General features: G+C 46.2%; 1 protein-coding gene across 3 annotated transcripts in view; it reads left to right on the forward strand.

The window, feature by feature from the left end:
* FAT3 (FAT atypical cadherin 3) overlaps positions 1-14,648 on the forward strand; it is a 648,833-nt gene extending 634,185 nt beyond the window's left edge. For 2 of the 3 annotated variants that reach the window (XM_077867437.1, XM_077867439.1), the window contains 5 exons: positions 1,429-2,084; positions 5,753-5,866; positions 7,488-7,547; positions 8,098-8,133; positions 8,778-14,648. In XM_077867437.1, the coding sequence (XP_077723563.1) occupies positions 1,429-2,084; positions 5,753-5,866; positions 7,488-7,547; positions 8,098-8,133; positions 8,778-9,400 (1,489 nt within the window). In that variant the 3' untranslated portion in view covers positions 9,401-14,648. The remainder of the gene's footprint in view (positions 1-1,428; positions 2,085-5,752; positions 5,867-7,487; positions 7,548-8,097; positions 8,134-8,777) is intronic. The other variant, XM_077867438.1, reaches the window with a different exon arrangement.
* Positions 14,649-18,520: the final 3,872 nt, after the last annotated feature.

The raw sequence follows: 18,520 nt of genomic DNA on the forward strand, positions 1-18,520 counted from the left end.
GAAATTAAAGTGTTAGTCAAATGGAAAGGGACTGTTTTAAGCTCTAAGTGAAACGCCACTTCCAACCATCCTTGATCATTTGAGAAGTATATATATGTAATCTCAAGCAAGTGATATTCTAATTACAGATCAGTCTTATGTATTCATTAAGGCAAATCTCCCGAGGACTTTACCAGGAAATACTTAGCCGACTTTGAATCGTTGGATGTAATTTAAAGTAATAAAGCTGCATTTATTTTTAAATACTCTGTGATTCTAATTTCCGAATGACCTGGCCTCAATCTGTTCAAATTAGGGACGTTTGACTACATTTTAAAAGGTGGATTACCAAAGATATAAGTGATCGTGCCTTTAAATGAACACATCGGAGCAATTGCTGAAGTAGAGACAAGTGAAGGAGAAGGAAGGTCCATGTTCTCACATAATGTTAAACTAAGAAAGAATAAGACTTAAATGCCTGCCTTATAATTATACTCAACGTGAGCCATGGATTGCTTTGAGGAGAATAAAATTGATTTAATTATTTTTCATTAGAATGCTCTGATCATTCTTTCCTGATAATCTGCATTAGTATTAACTTTTATCGTAAGCACAGAATCTGTTGTAAGATATTTAGATCTCTAGCCCACCTACCCACTTACTCTGTTAACCACCCTGCAGTCATGCATTCATGCATGTGCACACAGACACACGCACACACACACAGTTCCCAGAGAGACCAAAAATGACAGTAACTGTTGGGAGGCAAATGTCAGAACCAAAGATTTCTTACCTCGGGAAACCCTATTCAAGGTATATATAGGTTCACTGCTGTTTCCCTGCAATTCCATAATCCCCAAAGCTCAGAGAACTAAAAGGGTTAAGGGTAGGTTAGCGGCAAACCAATTTGGTGGCAAACCCAGCCAAAATGGCTCTGAGACTATTTCTAGTTTTTATTTCTCTCATTTAGTGTGAGTATCCATATGCTTTACTGTAGAAGCACTGGTGTATGTATGTGCTTATGGGGGCCTCGGCCCCGCCAGTTCCAGCAGTGGGGCGGGTGTGTTACGGAACATGAAAGACACGTACTGGATGGTGTTTCTAAAATTGTAAAAATTTAAACTCTGAGATGCATCTGGCCCCGAAGACCTGGAGACCAGCTCCTTTCCGACAGCGCGTTTGCTCCCTTGCGGCTCCTTCTCTCGCCTCTGCGGGTCTTTGCCCTCCTCCCACCTGGATGGGGTCAGGCTACGCGAGAGCCATCGGGTTGGTTGGGAGGAGCCCCTCAGCCCCTCAGCCCCTGCGCCCCCCGCCCCCCGCCCCCCGAGGCGCGCACCCGGCGCACCTGCGCACCTGCGCACCTGGCGCGCCCTCCCTGGGCTCCCTGCCCCAGACCCGGGCCGCCGCGGGACCCGCAGTCTGAGCCGGGCTCTGTGTTTTGTCGCGAAGGTGTGAGGAGGACGTGAACGAGTGCGAGCGGGAGGAGTGCGAGAACGGGGGCTCCTGCGTGAACGTGTTCGGCTCCTTCGTGTGCAACTGCACGCCGGGCTACGTGGGCCAGTACTGCGGGCTGCGCCCCGTGGTGGTGCCCAACATCCAGGCCGGCCACTCGTACGTGGGCAAGGAGGAGCTCATCGGCATCGCCGTGGTCCTCCTGGTCATCCTCGTCCTCGTCGTCCTCTTCGTGGTCTTCCGCAAGAAGGTCTTCCGCAAGAACTACTCGCGCAACAACATCACGCTGGTGCAGGACCCCGCCACGGCCGCCCTGCTGCACAAGAGCAACGGCGTCCCGTTCCGCAGCCTGCGCGCCGCCGGGGACGCGCGCAACGTCTACCAGGAGGTGGGGCCCCCGCAGGTGCCCGTGCGCCCCATGGCCTACACGCCCTGCTTCCAGGGCGACTCCCGCAGCAACCTGGACAAGCTCGTGGACGGGCTGGGCGGCGAGCCCCAGGAGATGACCACCTTCCACCCCGAGTCCCCGCGCATCCTCACGGCCAGGCGCGGCGTGGTCGTGTGCAGTGTGGCCCCCAACCTGCCCGCCGTGTCGCCCTGCCGCTCCGACTGCGACTCCATCCGGAAGAACGGCTGGGACTCGGGAACCGACAGTGAGTAGGGGGCCGCAGGGGGTCCCTTGTTCCTCTAGGGTCCCCGGGAGCCCGGGGGGGGGGGGGGGGGCCGCTGGCGCAGCAGGAGGGCATCGGGGAACGGAGCGAGAACCCGACCAGGCAGCGCACTTGTGACGTGTTGTGGCATCGAATGTTCAGGAAAATTGCTCTGGTTCTTGTCCCCATTTACAGGTGGGGAAAATGAGGCTCAGAGAGTATGGATCAGGTGTCCAAGGTCCCAGAGCTAGTAACAGGCAGCAGAGAGGGTGGGAGATCCAGAGCTGCCAACTCTAAAAGCCCGCGGTGTCCTCACAGAAGCACACCACTCCCTGGTGGTAGTTGAAACACTGCAGCGACATAAGGGATATACGGAGAGCATATGCCAGAAGGTCAGAGGAAGAAGCTGTTTCTAGACTTAGGGTGAAGACTTGAGACGCGCAAACGGACATTTGAGTTGGACCGTGGATTAAAGGTCTGTGGAAAGGTGGAGGAGCCTCTCAGAAGACACAAGCCATTCTATTCGGCTGGAATGCAGAGTCCAAGAAACAAGAGGGTGAACCTGAAGACAGGAAAAGTCCAGTCCAGATAGTGGTATTTCCCTCTCCTTTAGGCCTCATGCGGCAGTAGTCTAGCCAAAGGAAAGATCCACAGGTGCAAAGGTCCTGTGGTGAGAAAGGCCCTGACATCTTGGAGGTCAAGGTAGTTGGAGACTGGTGAACAACGAGGGAAAGTGAATGCAGTTCAATGGCAACATTAGTGCAGGTTTGTTTTAAAGATTTTATTTATTTATTCATGAGAGACACACAGAGAGAGGCAGAGACACAGGCAGAGGGAGAAGCAGGTTCGCTGCGGGGACCCCAGTGCAGACTCAATCCCAGGACCCCGGGATCACAACCTGAGCCAAAGTCAGACACTCAACCACTGAGCCACCCAGGCGCCCAATGCAGATTTTTAAGCAGAGGAGCCGCAGGATCGAATTTACATTTTTAAAGGATGGCTCTGATTGATCCCTGGAGAACAGACCAAAAAGGCCCAAAGAGCAAAGAGAGCAGAGACCAGTTAGCTAGCTTCCATGAACATCTAATTGAGCAGCAGTGATTGCTTCCCCTGCCTAAAACCAGTCAGGATGAAGCTAAGGCAAGCTCTGTTATAACCTGTGACTTCATCAGGCCATACTGCTTTATATTTCAGCAGCAGAGATCCCCCTAGTAGCAGGAGTTCCCAAAGGCTGGGGCTTTAGTACTATGATACATGTTGGGGTAGAGGGTCAGAGGAGGCTGCTTTCACATGGAGCTGGCAAGCATCTGAGCAGAGGAGGTAAAGGGCCTCTTTGTGGAGAAAGGAGAAATTCCTACTGTGTCTTCAAGCATAAGTAAGATTTTGGCAAGAAACTATTGACGAGGGCCTTCCCGAAGCAGGAAGCAGCTTGATGCGTGTAGAGGGCACATGAGGATTCCCTGACAGGTTCTGTTTTTCAGGAAACAGGTAAAGCTAGAGAGGAAAGTTTGAACATCATCTGCATGCACAATGGTTGACTCTCTGGGGGCGGGGGGCGGGGGGTGAGCTCACTGAAGGAGGCAGAGCAAAGAAAGGATGGCCAAGCTGGACCTCCGAAAGAACTTGGAGATGCCTACATTTGGGAGGTGGGCAGAGGGAGAGAGACCAGAAAGGGAGACCAAGAGAGCAGGAAAAGAGGACAGGGCAGCTATGCAGAAGCCAAGACCATTAATAAGGTTAGCAGGGTTGTGCACTGTGAAAGTGTTGAGAAGGATACAGGCTTAAAAAAAAAAAAAAATACCGTGCTTGACACCTACAAGCTTTTTGGTCATCTGAAGAGTGTTTCAGTGAGTCAGCACAGAATCCAGAATGCAAACGTTAAGGACAGAGAGATTTGGGGAGGAAGCAGCAGAAGAATGTAAAAAAACTGCCCCTGCTGTATGTTGGATCTTCAGTCCTCATGGCTGTCCACGTGGGCACCCAAGTGGAGGAGCAGATGGGTGAAATAAGCGGCTCAAGACCACATAGCTAGCAAAAGGAGGGGTGAGGACTAGAACCTGGCCCATCAGGATCCACAGCCTGTGCTCTTACCAGTACTACTCTTGGGGGCGTTAGCCAGAAGGAGGGACGGGGTTTGAATGGGAGAGGACACCTGATGACAGAGGAGGGCCTCTGTTCTTTTCTGGGGCCGCCCCCACCATGCTGTCCGTGGACTCTGTCTTTCTAGTGCCACTTTCACATGGTGAGTCCTTGCACTTGGATTTTCACCATAAATACATCCCCTGTCAAATGACCAGTATGGCTCGATTTTATAAAAGCCTTGCCGATCCACCGGCTATCAGGCTTTTTTTTTTTTTTTTTTTTTTTTTTTTTTAATTTAGTGATGGAGGGCACAATAAATGAAATGAAGAAAGGAGTTTGATGCACTGCATCCACCCGGAGTGGGTCACTTGTTGTTTCCTTCCCAGCGTTCAGGGCTAAGCCCGGCCTTCACCTTGTGCTTTGCTGAGACACATTTTCCTATTTGGGGCAGTATGGCCAGTGGGAGGTGAATTCCTCTCCAGCATCCAGCTTCACTTGTATCAGTGGTTTATCCAACTCACCGTTCCGCTGTGGCTTCAGCATCCGACAGCAGATGGGCAGCCACAGTGCCTGTTACTGACCTCACCCTCTGTGGCAGAAGCAGTGATTTCCAGTCACCAACAGCAGCAACCGTGCCCTTAATCACAAGTCACTGTCTCTTCTCCCCATAACGTCATGTGATGATTTGAAGCTTTTCCTGGTGATCATTTTCCTCCACTCACTTCATAATGTGACAGCTTGATTTCCCCCGAAGTATTGTTGTGCTTTTATTGAGTGGATTTCCTTCTTTGTTAAGCAAGGCAGAGTTAGCTGGCCAGACCATCTCTAAGTGACTGATTCATTTTTTCACTTGACAACATCAAGATATGGCTTGTTTTTATTGCTTCCTTTAGATCATCAAAGAAGAGAATATCCCTGTAGTGTGTGTGTGTGTCTGTGTATGCATTTGCTCATGCGCAAGTGCATGTTGCTCAGGCTGTCCTTGCATAGCCAAAAGGAAGAAGTGGGTAGATAAAGCTCGTCCACACCACTGACCGCCCTCCTGCCACACAGATTTGCAGAACATTGTCACTCCCAAAAATGATGTGACGCTGCCCTCTAGAAGGCAAAGCTGAGAACTCCACTCTCTCCCCAGAGATGGAAGTTGGGATGAATGTAATGGCATTCTCGCCTATAAAATATTTATACCCCTATTTTATAAGTAATCTCATTTAACCTGGTGTTGACACCACGTCGGTTCATGTAAATGATTTAAATTAACTCTGAATGGCAAAGAGCAACCCAGCCACTTCATCCTGCCTTCACTCTTCACTTAGTCGCCTCACTTTGAGGAGGGAACAGCTACTTTCGGCTGTCAGCTCTTTGGAAGCTCATTTACCACGGGTTAAGGGTTCCGAATCCATAATGTAAATCACTTGATTGACAGACCTTTGCCCCCAGTGACACAATCAATTTTCCATTGTGGAGCTAAATTATTTTCTCGAAGCAAATGAAAGAGCTCTGAGAAGTGAACCCTGAGGGCGGGAGGGCTAGACATACGCACAAGGTAACCAGTGTCATTTCTGCTTTCTCTCCGGTTGTCCGCAAAGACAAAGGGGTTGATGATTCCGGAGAAGTGACCTGCTTTGCAGGCAGTAATAAAGGCAGCAACTCTGAGGTTCAGTCCCTGAGCTCCTTCCAGTCGGATTCTGGCGACGACAATGGTAAGCGCTCAGGACATGTGTCCCCCTGCTTGGGTTCTGCCTCCTGTGCTGGCGGTCAGTGGGTGGGAGGAGGGTGATGTGATCGGTTCTGTTTCTTGACCTGATCGTGGACTTGGGAGTGTGTTCACCAGCATTTGGGCTGGCCCCATCGTTGGGTGCTGTGGCAGCACCTACTGAGCTGCAGCTGTGGGCAGGCCAGGGATCCGTGTCAGAGGTGGATCAAGTTCCCTGACCTCCAAAAATGCCTCCTCTTTGATTTTTCTCATAAGGGAACCACCTCATCCCAAATGATACTCTCTAGAAAATTCTGATTTCTTTCCTTTTTCTAATTTTACTGCTGTAATCTCTTCCCTGTATACCCAACCTCCCCATCATTAGAAATTCATTTAGAGGTAAGACTTCCTTCCCATAGAAACCCCTTTCCCTAGAAGCGGCATCGTCATTCTGTTGAAGTCCCCTTATAATCATCTGGGGTTTGGGGCTTCAGAGACTCTATGAATACTGTGACTATGGATCAGCAACTTAGAAAAACGCACATTTACCCAAAATGTTGCATGCAATTCCATATGGTTCATGGACCTCATTGACACCCCAAAGCTGCTACCACTACCTCTTGTGAACTTATCTTTATGGAGAGGATCTGAATGCTGGACTGGATTTTCGGAGCTAAGGAACCAGCTCTGGAGGATGGGTTGGTCAGGGGCATACCTCCACATCTGTCTGCCATGATGCTTACTCCTGCCCCCATCCCCAAACAGAACAAAGGCTGTCACTGCTTTGCATTTTATATGGATGCACGGGAGAATGGAAGTTTCCACTCCAGGCAGAGCTCTGGCAATGATACCTGGCTGACTGTTCGTACCGGCTCTGCTTTGTGTGTCCTTAGGCTCACACGTTTGGCTTTTCATGCTTAACCTTCTGGGTTCGTCCTGACCAAAGTGGTTGGTGTTAGGAATTTTCAACAAATTCATTTTATAACCTCTCCGCAATCTGCTGCTATCAGGTGCTAAATCAACCCATGGAGAGCACAGAATTCTCCTTCCCAGATTCTATTTCAGAGGCCAGCTGATGACTCCTGTCTGTGCTTTACTGGTGGAAGCTGGGCCTTGGGTGGTTCTAGGTGGTCAGTGGCATCATCATGTGAGTGTGAAGCCATCACTCCTGCAAAGGTGATCGTCCCATCTCTGGCATTTGGTTTGGAGCAGCACGGCTGACCAGCAAATAATTATCTGTGGGAATGTGAGGTCTTCCCCTGAGGGCCTTTGGGAGTTATTAATGAGAAATTAGCATGAGCTTGATGAGCCACTGCCTTCCCAGATTGATTTCACTGGGCCATGAGGTGTGAATTTATGATCTAGCAATCCCTGCTGATTGTGCCTTTCAGAGGACTGGCCCCAGATTGGCTGCTGTTGCCCTTCTGTTCCAAGTACCCCCAGGACCCCCCAGATAAGAGCGTTCATTGGAGCACTCCTTAATGGGCAGACTGGGGAGGCTTTGGGTGTTTGCATGCAGAGCCTTTGGTGTTGCCGTTGTTGTGAAGAGAAGTTGGCTTATATCTGAAATACGTGACTAACCAGAAACTGTCCTTCCCTTCCCCCTGTCTTCTTTTCCTGGCCACAAGCGTCCATTGTGACTGTCATTCAGCTTGTCAACAATGTAGTTGACACTATAGAGAATGAAGGTATTTACTTTTTTCTTCCATAACATTTCTTTGGTGTAGGGGGTTATCCTTTTGAAACTATGGCTTCCTTGTTACTTTGATCTGGGGTTGCTTTTAATCAGCTGGACACCTAGAGGATGCCGGCTGTTTCTCTAGGGGTTGGGATGCATTTTAAAACTTTGGAGAAAAAAAAAAATTAGCTCATAAGTTTTTAAATCGATGGGGTACTCGTTTTTATAAAAGTCCCTCTAAGAGAAGAGTACCCAATCAGTTGGAATCCAGATTACTACTAAACTCACTCTTATGTCGACATGTACCTACTGAGCACCTGTTATAAGCTGGAAATGTGTAAGAAATCATTCAAAGCTATAATCTGATTTCCATCAGGTAACTCTTAGTGGTGACTTAATACAATTAGGGCCAGGTATAGATGGGATTTATCTGTTTTTTATTTTCCAAATAACAAGAAGAAATAGGAGCATGTCTTCTCAGGTCATCTAAAATGTTCTGTGTTACCCTCTTCACCTGGCTTAGATGATCAGCTTTACGTCTCACTTTGTATTTGTAACAGTGTCTATCATGGACCAAGGACAGAACTACAACCGAGGTGACTGCCACAACCCCAGCATCACATTTTACTTACATGTTTTGAATTGTTGAGCTCACCCTTACCCTGTCCCTCTCTCTCCATCCTTCTGGGTTTCTTTGATCTGAATTTTGCATGTTCCAGGTGTCTTGTATGCTTGGCATTGGAAGAGAAAGTCCCACCAGCATCCCTCCCCCAGCCTTCCCACTGTGCGTGTCCTTCATCCATTTGCAATGCATCGCCCTGCCTTCTGTGGACCACAGTATGGCCCACACCCCCGCCCCTTCTCTGGGAGCATGCTGCCAGCCTGGCTCTGCATCCAGCACACAGAAAGGAAGAGGAAATAGCGGGGAGGGGGTGCTGGGACTGTGTTTCCTCAGCATGCCCCGGCTGGGCTGGCCATCCCTCCCGGCAAGGCCGAGTGTGAGGCTCTGCAGCAGCCAGGCACCATCTATCTCTCAGAGTGGCCATCGCCTCATTCTCCAGGGGCCAGAGCATGGCTGGTCCCTGCTAGAGCCCTGTAAGGAGCATGCACATGCCCCTGGCACCTTAGGGTCTCTTGGATGTTAATTGCATGTCAGGTGCTGTGTCCCTGTCCACCCCTTTTCCGAGCGCACCCCAGCCCCAGTCTGGAGGAAATTAACATCGGGGCGCTTCTCCCACAGCCTACCACTGGGACACCTCGGACTGGATGCCCGGGGCCCGCCTGTCGGACATAGAGGAAGTGCCCAACTACGAGAACCAGGAGGGAGGCTCTGCGCCGCAGGGCAGCACGCGGGAGCTGGAGAGCGACTACTACCTGGGCGGCTATGACATCGACAGCGAGTACCCGCCGCCCCACGAGGAGGAGTTCCTGCCCCAGGACCAGCTGCCGCCTCCGCTGCCGGAGGACTTCCCGGACCAGTACGAGGCCCTGCCACCCTCCCAGCCCGTGTCGCTGGCTGGCACGCTGAGCCCCGACTGCAGGAGGCGGCCCCAGTTCCACCCCAGCCAGTACCTGCCCCCCCACCCGTTCCCCAACGACACGGATTTGGTGGGCCCGCCCGCCGCCTGTGAGTTTAGTACTTTTGCCGTGAGCCTGAACCAGGGCGCGGAGACGGCGGGCCCCGCCGACGGCGTGTCTCTGTCCTTGCACAATTCCAGAGGCACCTCGTCCTCGGATGTGTCGGCCAGCTGCGGCTTTGACGATTCCGAAGCAGCCATGAGTGACTACGAGAGCGTGGGAGAGCTCAGTCTCGCCAGCCTGCACATTCCCTTCATCGAGACTCAGCACCAGACCCAGGTGTAGACGGCGCACCTGCCGGGGTGCTTGGCACTGTCTGGCTGAACCGCGGGACGGAGGCTGGCCGCGCTGGCGACTGTCTCCGCCGTCGGTGGCCCGAAGGACACCAGACGTGCCGCCAGGAACTTCTTCACAAGTCCTGCCGTCGCGCATGGGCAAGCTCCACTCCAGCCGGCTGACAAGGAAAGGCTCCGATTGTTTCTTAGAAGTGACAGAGAGAGCCTTGCAGTAGGTACCTGCGTTTACGACCAGGACCGGGCACTGAGTGTCGACGAAGGAATACACTCCACCTGCTTGGTTACACAGCCCGTCTCGTGTGGCTTTGTGCAGTATTGGGACCCGGAAGGGTTACAGCGGCAGAGCCAGCAGTATTCATAACTGGCAACGAGCAAAGAGGCACTGTTGCATGTCATTTTGAGCCAATGGGGGGAGGGGGATGAAAATAGTAGTTATGATGGTTGGAAAAGTTAGTCTCTTAGGCAAAAGAAAAGAGAAATTTTTTTAAATCAACAAAAAAATGGGCTGAAGCCTTTAAAATCAATTCTATTTTTCTTTAATGAGCTGTCCAGTTTTCAGCTATAAAATTAGGTTTGGGTAACATGGTTCGTACGCTTAGTTATTTTTGTTTGTGTTAAGCCTCCAATATAATATAGCTGGGCTTTATGATCTTTGAGAAGGATATCAGTGGAGAGGAATGTGAGAATATTTGGGCTTGCTTTTGTGGGTTGGGGGAAGGTTAGCATTGTTCAGACATTAGAAAGAATGTGATTATCTGTTGTTTTTTTTTTTTTTTTTCTGTGTGTTTTCCGGTAAATATTCCTGGCTATAGCTACAATTTTAATATGACTGTAGAAATTGGCCTTTGTTCTGAGAATCAGGAAGGAAAAGGAGTAAAAAAATCATACTTGGGCACATTGTTCATTTAGAGGTTTAAACAGAATTCAAATTCAGTGGGAAAAAGGGAAATGGACTTTCAAAGTTTTCAGCTGGATAATCACAATTCTTGATAATGCAGATAAAGTCTAAGTGTTATTTTAAATTGGTAGCATCATCACTATAAATGCAATTATGTTTGAGAAAGAAGAAAGTAGAGTAGTTCTCGTGTATAGATTATAATAGTCTGTGTGTTTGGGCCTATGTACAAATAAATGTGCTTGCACTCAATAAGGCTGCTCTTGAGGAAAGCTAACCTGAAGGTTTTAGGATGTGGACTGTGTTGAAAATACTGCCAGCAAGGCAGACCTTCCAATTTCTCTGATCTCTACAATGTTAGAGAAACACCAAATGCCATATTTTACTCCGGTTCAGTTAACTTTATTTAGGTACTGCCATTTATATTGACTTAAAACAAAACTGTGCTTTTTAAAAAAATAATAATATTTTGTTATAGTTTTTCCAGGACTAAACTCATCTTTGAAAGATGTGTAATGTTTAATTACACCCCGGGGTTCTCCTGTCTTCTGACATGTGGGCTCTGGCCCTGAATTTCCAAAATTGACAGGAGAATCATTCCGCCAGAGATACGATAACCCCAATACTCAAAGCTTAAAGTTACTAAGTTGAGTGACTTTCCTCTTCTGCTTCAATCAGATTATGGCTGCGTGCACAGTGGCCATGGTAAATAAATGCATATTTGCACTATCTGCTTCATGAGCAAATCTCTGTGTCCACGGTTTCTGGTGACATATGGCATTGGTGTGTTGATTGTACTGTCCTGAATCTGTGTATCATCCACTCAGACATATTTTTAGTTGCTTCAGTTGTGTTCAGGCACTTCTTTGTAGGAGTCAGTGTTCTGCAGTTCATTGTAAAAAAAAAAAAAAAAAAAAATTCCTTTTCATTCCCAAGCTTCCTGAGTCGAGGATACACTTCACAGATTTTTCAGCTTTTCTCCTCTCCCTGTCTCTTGGTTGGACCTACTCATGGAAGCATTACCCGCACTGTGGTCTTGAAATAAATGAAATTTCACTGAGGCTGCTTTTGAGAATAAAGTCTTTGGTATTTTTCTTAGGTAAGAAGCACATTTGCAAGCGTCACGGAGAAAATGATGAACTAATGGCCTAGAATAGAATCACTGCTACACTTTTAATAATGCAATGACATAAAAACCATCAAAGTAAAACCAACAATTCATTTGCCCCCAGGAAATATTAGAACGAGATTAATGCCGATGAGTCACTACTGCTTACACAGCATCTCCTCAAGGGAGAATGCCTGAGTGACACGGTAATGAAGGAATAAATAGATCCTAATGCTGTTGTGAAGTCACCCAAGAAAATTGTGCCCACTCTTTTTGCTCTGACCTAGATAAAATACCTCTTTCTTCAGCAGATCTTCTCCCTGATTTTCTGCAGAGTAGCTCTGCAGCTAAATGTATACCGGACAAGCATGTGTTATGTTTTCATTACCTTTGAACACATGGTATCTTTTCACTTTGGGGGGATAGCTAGTTTTCCCTGTAGGTTACAGGACGGCTTGTGGTCAGGCCAGCATAGAACTGGGTGGGGTGACCGCTGACCCAAAGAGCTGTCTGCTTGTCTAATCTCTGTTTTTTATAAAAGAGGAAACATGGCCAGAGAGGGGATGAGACTTGCCCAAGCTCATGCAGAAAGTGAAGTAGCTAAACTAGAACCCATCATTTAACCAGTATTCTTTCTCTATAACATTGTTCACCACCTAACTTCCTGGGACATGGTATCTGCCTGCTTCTGCTGGAACCTTCTGACCTCCCACATTCCTGCCTTGAAATATGCTAGAAGAGAGAATTCGAGGAGATTATTTCTCTGGAATCCTTAGGATCTCATGTTTCCTTGCAGCTCCTCCTACCCCACCCCACCCCCAGGAAAGATGCAGTTACAGAATTCACACATTTCTTTGGACATTTATCAAAATGCTGCTTTTACCAAATGAATGTTTTCTAAAATAAGGATGGAATGATAATTACAGAAGGGAACTCAGGCCAGGCATCAATTATAGCAAAACTTTGATTATAATGTTACCTACTGGATGCAGTTTTGTTTTTCTTTTTCTTTTTTTTTTTTTTCCTCGAGCCTTCGGCGCACCCCCCCAACCCACCACTGCCAGTTCTGGTGTTTGTTCCTCCCCGCTCCGCCATGATGAACCACATGGAAAATATGTAAGCCAATAAGTGTCTTGCCCTTTTTTCTATCGTGCATGCTACCTCCTGGGAGCCATTTTCCATAGCCTGTTACAGGCACTTTACCTATGTTGCACACAGTCTTGTAAGGTTGAGAGTAGCTGGACTGGACCATTGGTGTTTGTCCTGTAGTAAGCAGAAGCTATGGGGTTGTAAAAGATGAATAAAGTACGTGTTCATTTGCTTCCTTCTGCAAGCGTTTTGCTGCTGAGTTCCATTCCATGCCAGCTTGCCATTTACTCATGTCCTGCCCATTTGTGAGATGCCGTTGTAGAAGACTTAGTAGGAAGAGCAGGTCAAGTCTATGCATTTGAGGTTTACCCTATCAGACAATCAGTTGGAAGGCCTGGAAAGGGCATTTATGATGCATTCCTAGAACTTATCTGGAACTGCCCCCGGGAATCACTAGCACAGCCTGGAAAAAGAAGTGAGTAAAATATATACACCACTGGCCAACTCCTACTTACTTCCCACCCCACTCACCCCTACACCCTGCCCACTGCCCCCACCAATGCTGTGTCTATGTAATCAAAGTCAGGGTAATTGAGAAAAGAGATTACCACAAAGAATCGTGTGAAACCCAGAAAACACATCCCTGGGAGCAAATCCAGGAAGATCTAGTGTTCATTTTGCATGGGCTGCCCAGATAATTGTCTGGTTTCTTCACACTTGTGCCCTCCCAGTGCAACACACATTGCTTTTATGTTTTATGTTTTTAGTTTCAAACCGTAAGAAATGGAGATGTGAAGAGGTGCTGCTTCAGAGTTCTCATTTTGTGTGGTCTGTGAGAAGGCAGTTACGTGTTTATGCTTGGTTTTTGTCTTGTGACATTCAACTGCACATTATTCTGGTGGAAATCCACAAAGGCTTTAAGCTTCTGGTTGCATAATGCTAGAGTTTAAAGTCACCATTTGTGGGTTTGGCATCAGTTAATACATAGCCAGCTGGCTAAGAGGTAGGAAAAGAGTCAGATTTTCTCTCCTCATGTAATAATGAAAAGCAATAATTACAAGTATGTGATATTACACAAAGGCCATAATTAGTCTCTTCCAGTGTTGAAGATGCACTAGAGAATCGTACAGTCATTTGAAGTGTGTTTGGATCCATTGGTATGGACCGTAGCACCCTTCCGGCAAACAAATACCTGAATTGCTACTACTTAACAACTTTCCAAGCCCATACTACTGCATTTCGGGAGGTGACAGATGTGTTCAGGAAATGGAAGCAGTTCTTTTTAAGCACTGTATCAGAGAGATTGTCTTGTAAATTTACCTGTTACAAACAGGCTGGTTTGTAAAAGATGTATGTTTTGGTGTTTAAAATGTTTATAAAATTGTATATAATGGTTTCAATTTTCCAGGCTTTTGTAGATACTGTATTTGATGCCTATCAGGATGCTTTAATTTGGGAGGGAGGGAGTCGAATATAATTCTAAGTCACTCATGCTGTTGGTCTGCAAACTTTCGAGGTAACTACACACACACACACACACACACACACACACAGGATTTTTGATTTGAAAATGATGTTTTTTAATCATTTCAAAATGTACTGTAACCTTTCTTTGGTTCTACTGTTTTCATTTAACTTTCTCTGTTTCCAAGAAAATGTTTGTATCAACATTTTTTAAAACAAGTGTATTTTTCCCAGTTACCAAGTACCTGATTTTTATGCCATTTCAAATTCGGATGAAGTATGTCATTTCTTTACACACACACACACACACACACACACACACGAACTCCCCTAAACTTGCACACATACCACACACCAAACCTTATGCAAAGGGGAAAGCTAACACTTGAAGTGAATCTTGTCCCTTACAGAAATGGATTGTTTCTGCATATATTGCTGTTGGCTGTATTCAGTCTTGTGTTCTTTTCTAAAAAAAAAAAAAAAAAAAAAAAAAAAAAAAAAAAAAAGAAAGAAAGAAAGAAAAAGAAAAAAGGAAAAGGAAAAAAAAATGAAAGAAAAACCAACAAAAGACAGCCAAAAAAAACAAAACAAAACAAAAAAACCAACAGTGTACAGGTTTGTAATTGCCAAAATTTGATGGTTAAAATAAGTTTTCAAGTAAAAAGAAAAGAAATGAAACTAGCAGTTGTGTTGATCCTTTTTAAGTGTTTTTCTTTTATTCGCCTTCAGTTGATTGCTCCTGTGGTACTTAAGCAGTCATATTTTTGCGGGGGATGGTGGTTTCTTCAGAGATTTCTTACCTCCAGAAAGACTTCCATTGGTTCTGGTGCACATGTGTTGGAATCCTACATAGCTTCTTACTGGGCACATACTCTGTAGGGATTTGCCTGATGAGAATGAACACAGTCCTGGAGGCTTGGAAAAATAAGGGCCTTCACGCCCTACCTCTGGGGAAATGTCTCCTCCACACCTCCCCATGCCTTCTAGGCAGCTTCTCCAGTACTGGTCTCCCCAAACAAAAACAAAACAACACTCAAACAAATAAAAAATCCTAAAGTTTGGAACACAGCTTTTTGGAGTTTCCCTCCAAAAAGCTCTAGAAAATTCTCCATACAGAGTGAAAGTCAAAATATACACAAAACTTGGGGTGGAGAACAAATTGATATTTTGAAGAGACAGTGGCATTACAAGAAGTTAGCCTGACACCAGGAAGGACTCCGAAAGGAGAGGGGCACCCTCTGCCTTGCTTGGTGAAGGAGGCCCAGGCCTGCTGGCAGAACAACCCTGGGTGAGCCCCAGCAGCAAAAAGCCCCCTCAGCTCCCCAGTCCTCTGGGCTACCCCTGGAGTGGACCCTTGCCTGTGCCTGCAGCAAAACTGCCTGCCTAGCCCTCATCAGGATTCTGGAGCCACTCTGCAGAGGAGGCCCTGGCTAGGCATTCAGTTTCTCCTTACTATGCTGGCAGAGCTAGGTGTACGGAGATCCTCTGGTCACTAGGTCATCCTGCAAGTAAATGCTAAGCAACCGGATAAAAGAAGGAGAGCACCAATTTAGTGCATTTGGCCACTTTCAAGGTATAAATACTCCTATCGTGGCTGATTTCAACCTACTAAGATAACGTAAAGGGGCTCACAAAGTCTAACCAACAGTTACTCTTGCAAGCCAGTATGAGCCAACTCCAGCATCCCTCTGGCTCCCCGACCAGACCATGAGCTACTTGAAAGCAGAGTCATGTCTTCATTGTCTTTGGTTCCCTGTACAATACCAGCCCTCCACTGAATATTCTTGATTGAAAATGTCATCAATGATGTCTCCCGCTAAATCCCCTTGACCTCATAATCCTCCCTCATTTTGCTGAATTTGGTAACTGCGGTGAGAAGGATTTCCAGAGAGGAAAGAGGTGTTGAAAATGTTCCAAGTCTCCTGCCTTTCAACCCCACAACACAGTAATAGGGTCATGAGTTGAGCACCAGGAAAACATTCACGTCTGTGCCTTTCATGTGGCTGCCCTTAACAGAGAGAAAATTTCTTTACATCTCTATCCATGCCTCAAAAATGACAGAGTAATCCAGAGATGTCACTTAAGAAATAGCAGTGGTCTGTTGGGGAAACAAGAAAATAAAAAGCCTTTTGCTGTCTATCTTTATTGTTTACTGGTTCTTTAAAGTAAAAGGGTCAGTTCCTAGCTTGGAAAGAGGTCTCTGTGAAAAGTCAGTTCTTTTTATGGGCCCGGGTCAGGGGTCCCCAACACCAATTCCCAGTTTTGATGACTCCCTAGGACTCTGGACTCAGCATATGGTTGTACTCATGGCCGTGAAACAACCAGGGGAGCTCATTAGGTACTCAACGTCCAAGGCTTTATTGGAGACTAGTGTCACCTAAAGCCTCTGCCTGGGATGTACCAAAATTCCAGACTCCCAGAAGAAATGCAGGGGTTCAGCATAAATGATGCCGATGTGGTGGGAACCCCTCCCAAAGTTCCAATCCCAGACAGGAGGAAGGGCCAACCTGGTAAGAAGGGCTTTCAGAGGATAGCATCAGACCTGCCAGTCCCTGCAGAATCCCTCTGGAATTTCTCCCAATGGCCCCTCCTCCGTTTCTTCAGACTCATAGCAATTAGTAATTTCCATTTTTCATGCAGTGTCAGGCTTAAACTCATGATCCTGAGATGAAGAGTCACATGCTCGGCTGACTAAGCCAACCAGGCACCCCTTATGTCCATTCCTTTACTTGTTAAAATCTAATTAATTTTTAGCCAATTATGCCTATTTCATATTGTTTTTAATAAGATTTGGAACAGCCTAAATATCTAACAATAAATAATACCTTGGAACAAACTGGCACAAATGCCAAGACAGCCTAACAAGCTGAGCAAGAACAAGAGTTTAAAAATAGAAAATTCTAGAACATTTTTTTCATGTTCCTTTAATTGTCTGTACTTTCCTTCCTTCCTCCCTTCCTTCCTTTGGCTGGTAGAACCACCAAAAACTCATTCTCTATGAGACACTAAATGTCCAGCTCTGAGGTCCTACATTTAAACAAGATTGTTCAGGAAAGTTAGGTGTTACCAAGAAAACCATAAGCAGATTCTATACAGATTAAATGCTGAGGGTCTTCTAACAACGGGTCATGTCTGAATGATCATTCTTCCACATATTTTAGCCTTGAAATTGTTTATCTCTGTGCTGTAGAAAAACTCAAAGTAATCCTTAAAACATGAATTTCTAATATGGACTTTCTTCAGCTGAAAACAAAGAAGAGCCATTGAAAGGAAACATAATGTGTAGTTAGGGTCTACCTCCTTGCTCCTCAAATTGTGGTCCACAGACCAGCAGCATCGATCTCACCAGAGAGCGTGTAGGTATACAGAATCCCAGACCACTGAGTCAGAATCCTCATGTTAACAAGTTCTCCAGGCAATTCATATGTGTATGCACATTTATGTCTGGAAGCACGGCTGGATTTTTGACTTGGACTCAGATACATACTAGCCGTGTGAACTTAACTGAGTTGCCTAATCGCTCTGTACTTCGGTTGCATAGCCTGTAAGATAGGTAGGTTGCAAGAAAACAGTGATGCGGTGCATGCAAACTGCTCAGTACACTGTCTGACAAATAATAAGCAGTCAAATGGCAGCCACATATTATTTTTCATACTTTTCATTTGGATTCCACTGTACAGAAAGGGAATTTTCAGGGATCCCATCTAGTCTGGCTACTAGAGAAACAGTTCAGATAGTAATGATTAAAACTATTAATAAAAATAGAAAAATCCTTTGAGTTCAAGCTCAGGTGTTCTCTGGAGTCACGCTTTCTGACAATGCTCTCTGGCACATTATTGAGCACCTTGTTAAAATAAACGTGTTTTGCACAGATAGGAGGGAGGGGCTTTGATGCAGCCACCTATGGCTACTGAGGTTCATCATCCCTCTCGTCCTGGCATCTCCTAATGAAGCCGAGTCCCTGATCAATGCCAGGTCCTACCTCTTGAGGCAGAGATTTTAAGGCTGAATCATTTCTGTGATCCAGAAAGAAATGGCATTTAACTGGGTCACAAAGGAATTCAGTGACAGATGATGAGATCTAGGTGTGTGGGAAGGCTAACGGTGGGCATACTTGTTCTAAATGGTAGGAAATTGACTCTGAGAAGAATGAGATTAAAATGACCAAAAGGGCAACAACTTCAAGAACAAAACTGAAAGGCCATGATAAGATTTACCGTGTAAATAATTCATCTAGCACAGGAAAAGGCTTGGGCTCTGAGCACAAAGGGACTTTTTCGCATCCCAGAATATAATTAATTAAGAATTCAGGACACAAGGTAATTAGAGAAACCGTAACCTGGAGGCATACTGCTGAATTATTCTGATCATTTTTAACAATGAGAAAATTTAATTTTCCCATCATGTGGCATAGATTTTAAATTTGGGCAAAGTGAAGATCAGTGTTCGTATAGTCAGCAAATTAAAGTATTTCTTGCAATTTTAATTTTCCAGCCAAAATCAGGATCCTGTGATTGAATCTAAATCATGGAAATGATTGTCAGAGCTGGAAG

Source organism: Canis aureus, chromosome 23 (genome assembly GCF_053574225.1).
Source record: "Canis aureus isolate CA01 chromosome 23, VMU_Caureus_v.1.0, whole genome shotgun sequence".
Taxonomy (NCBI): Eukaryota; Metazoa; Chordata; class Mammalia; order Carnivora; family Canidae; genus Canis; species Canis aureus.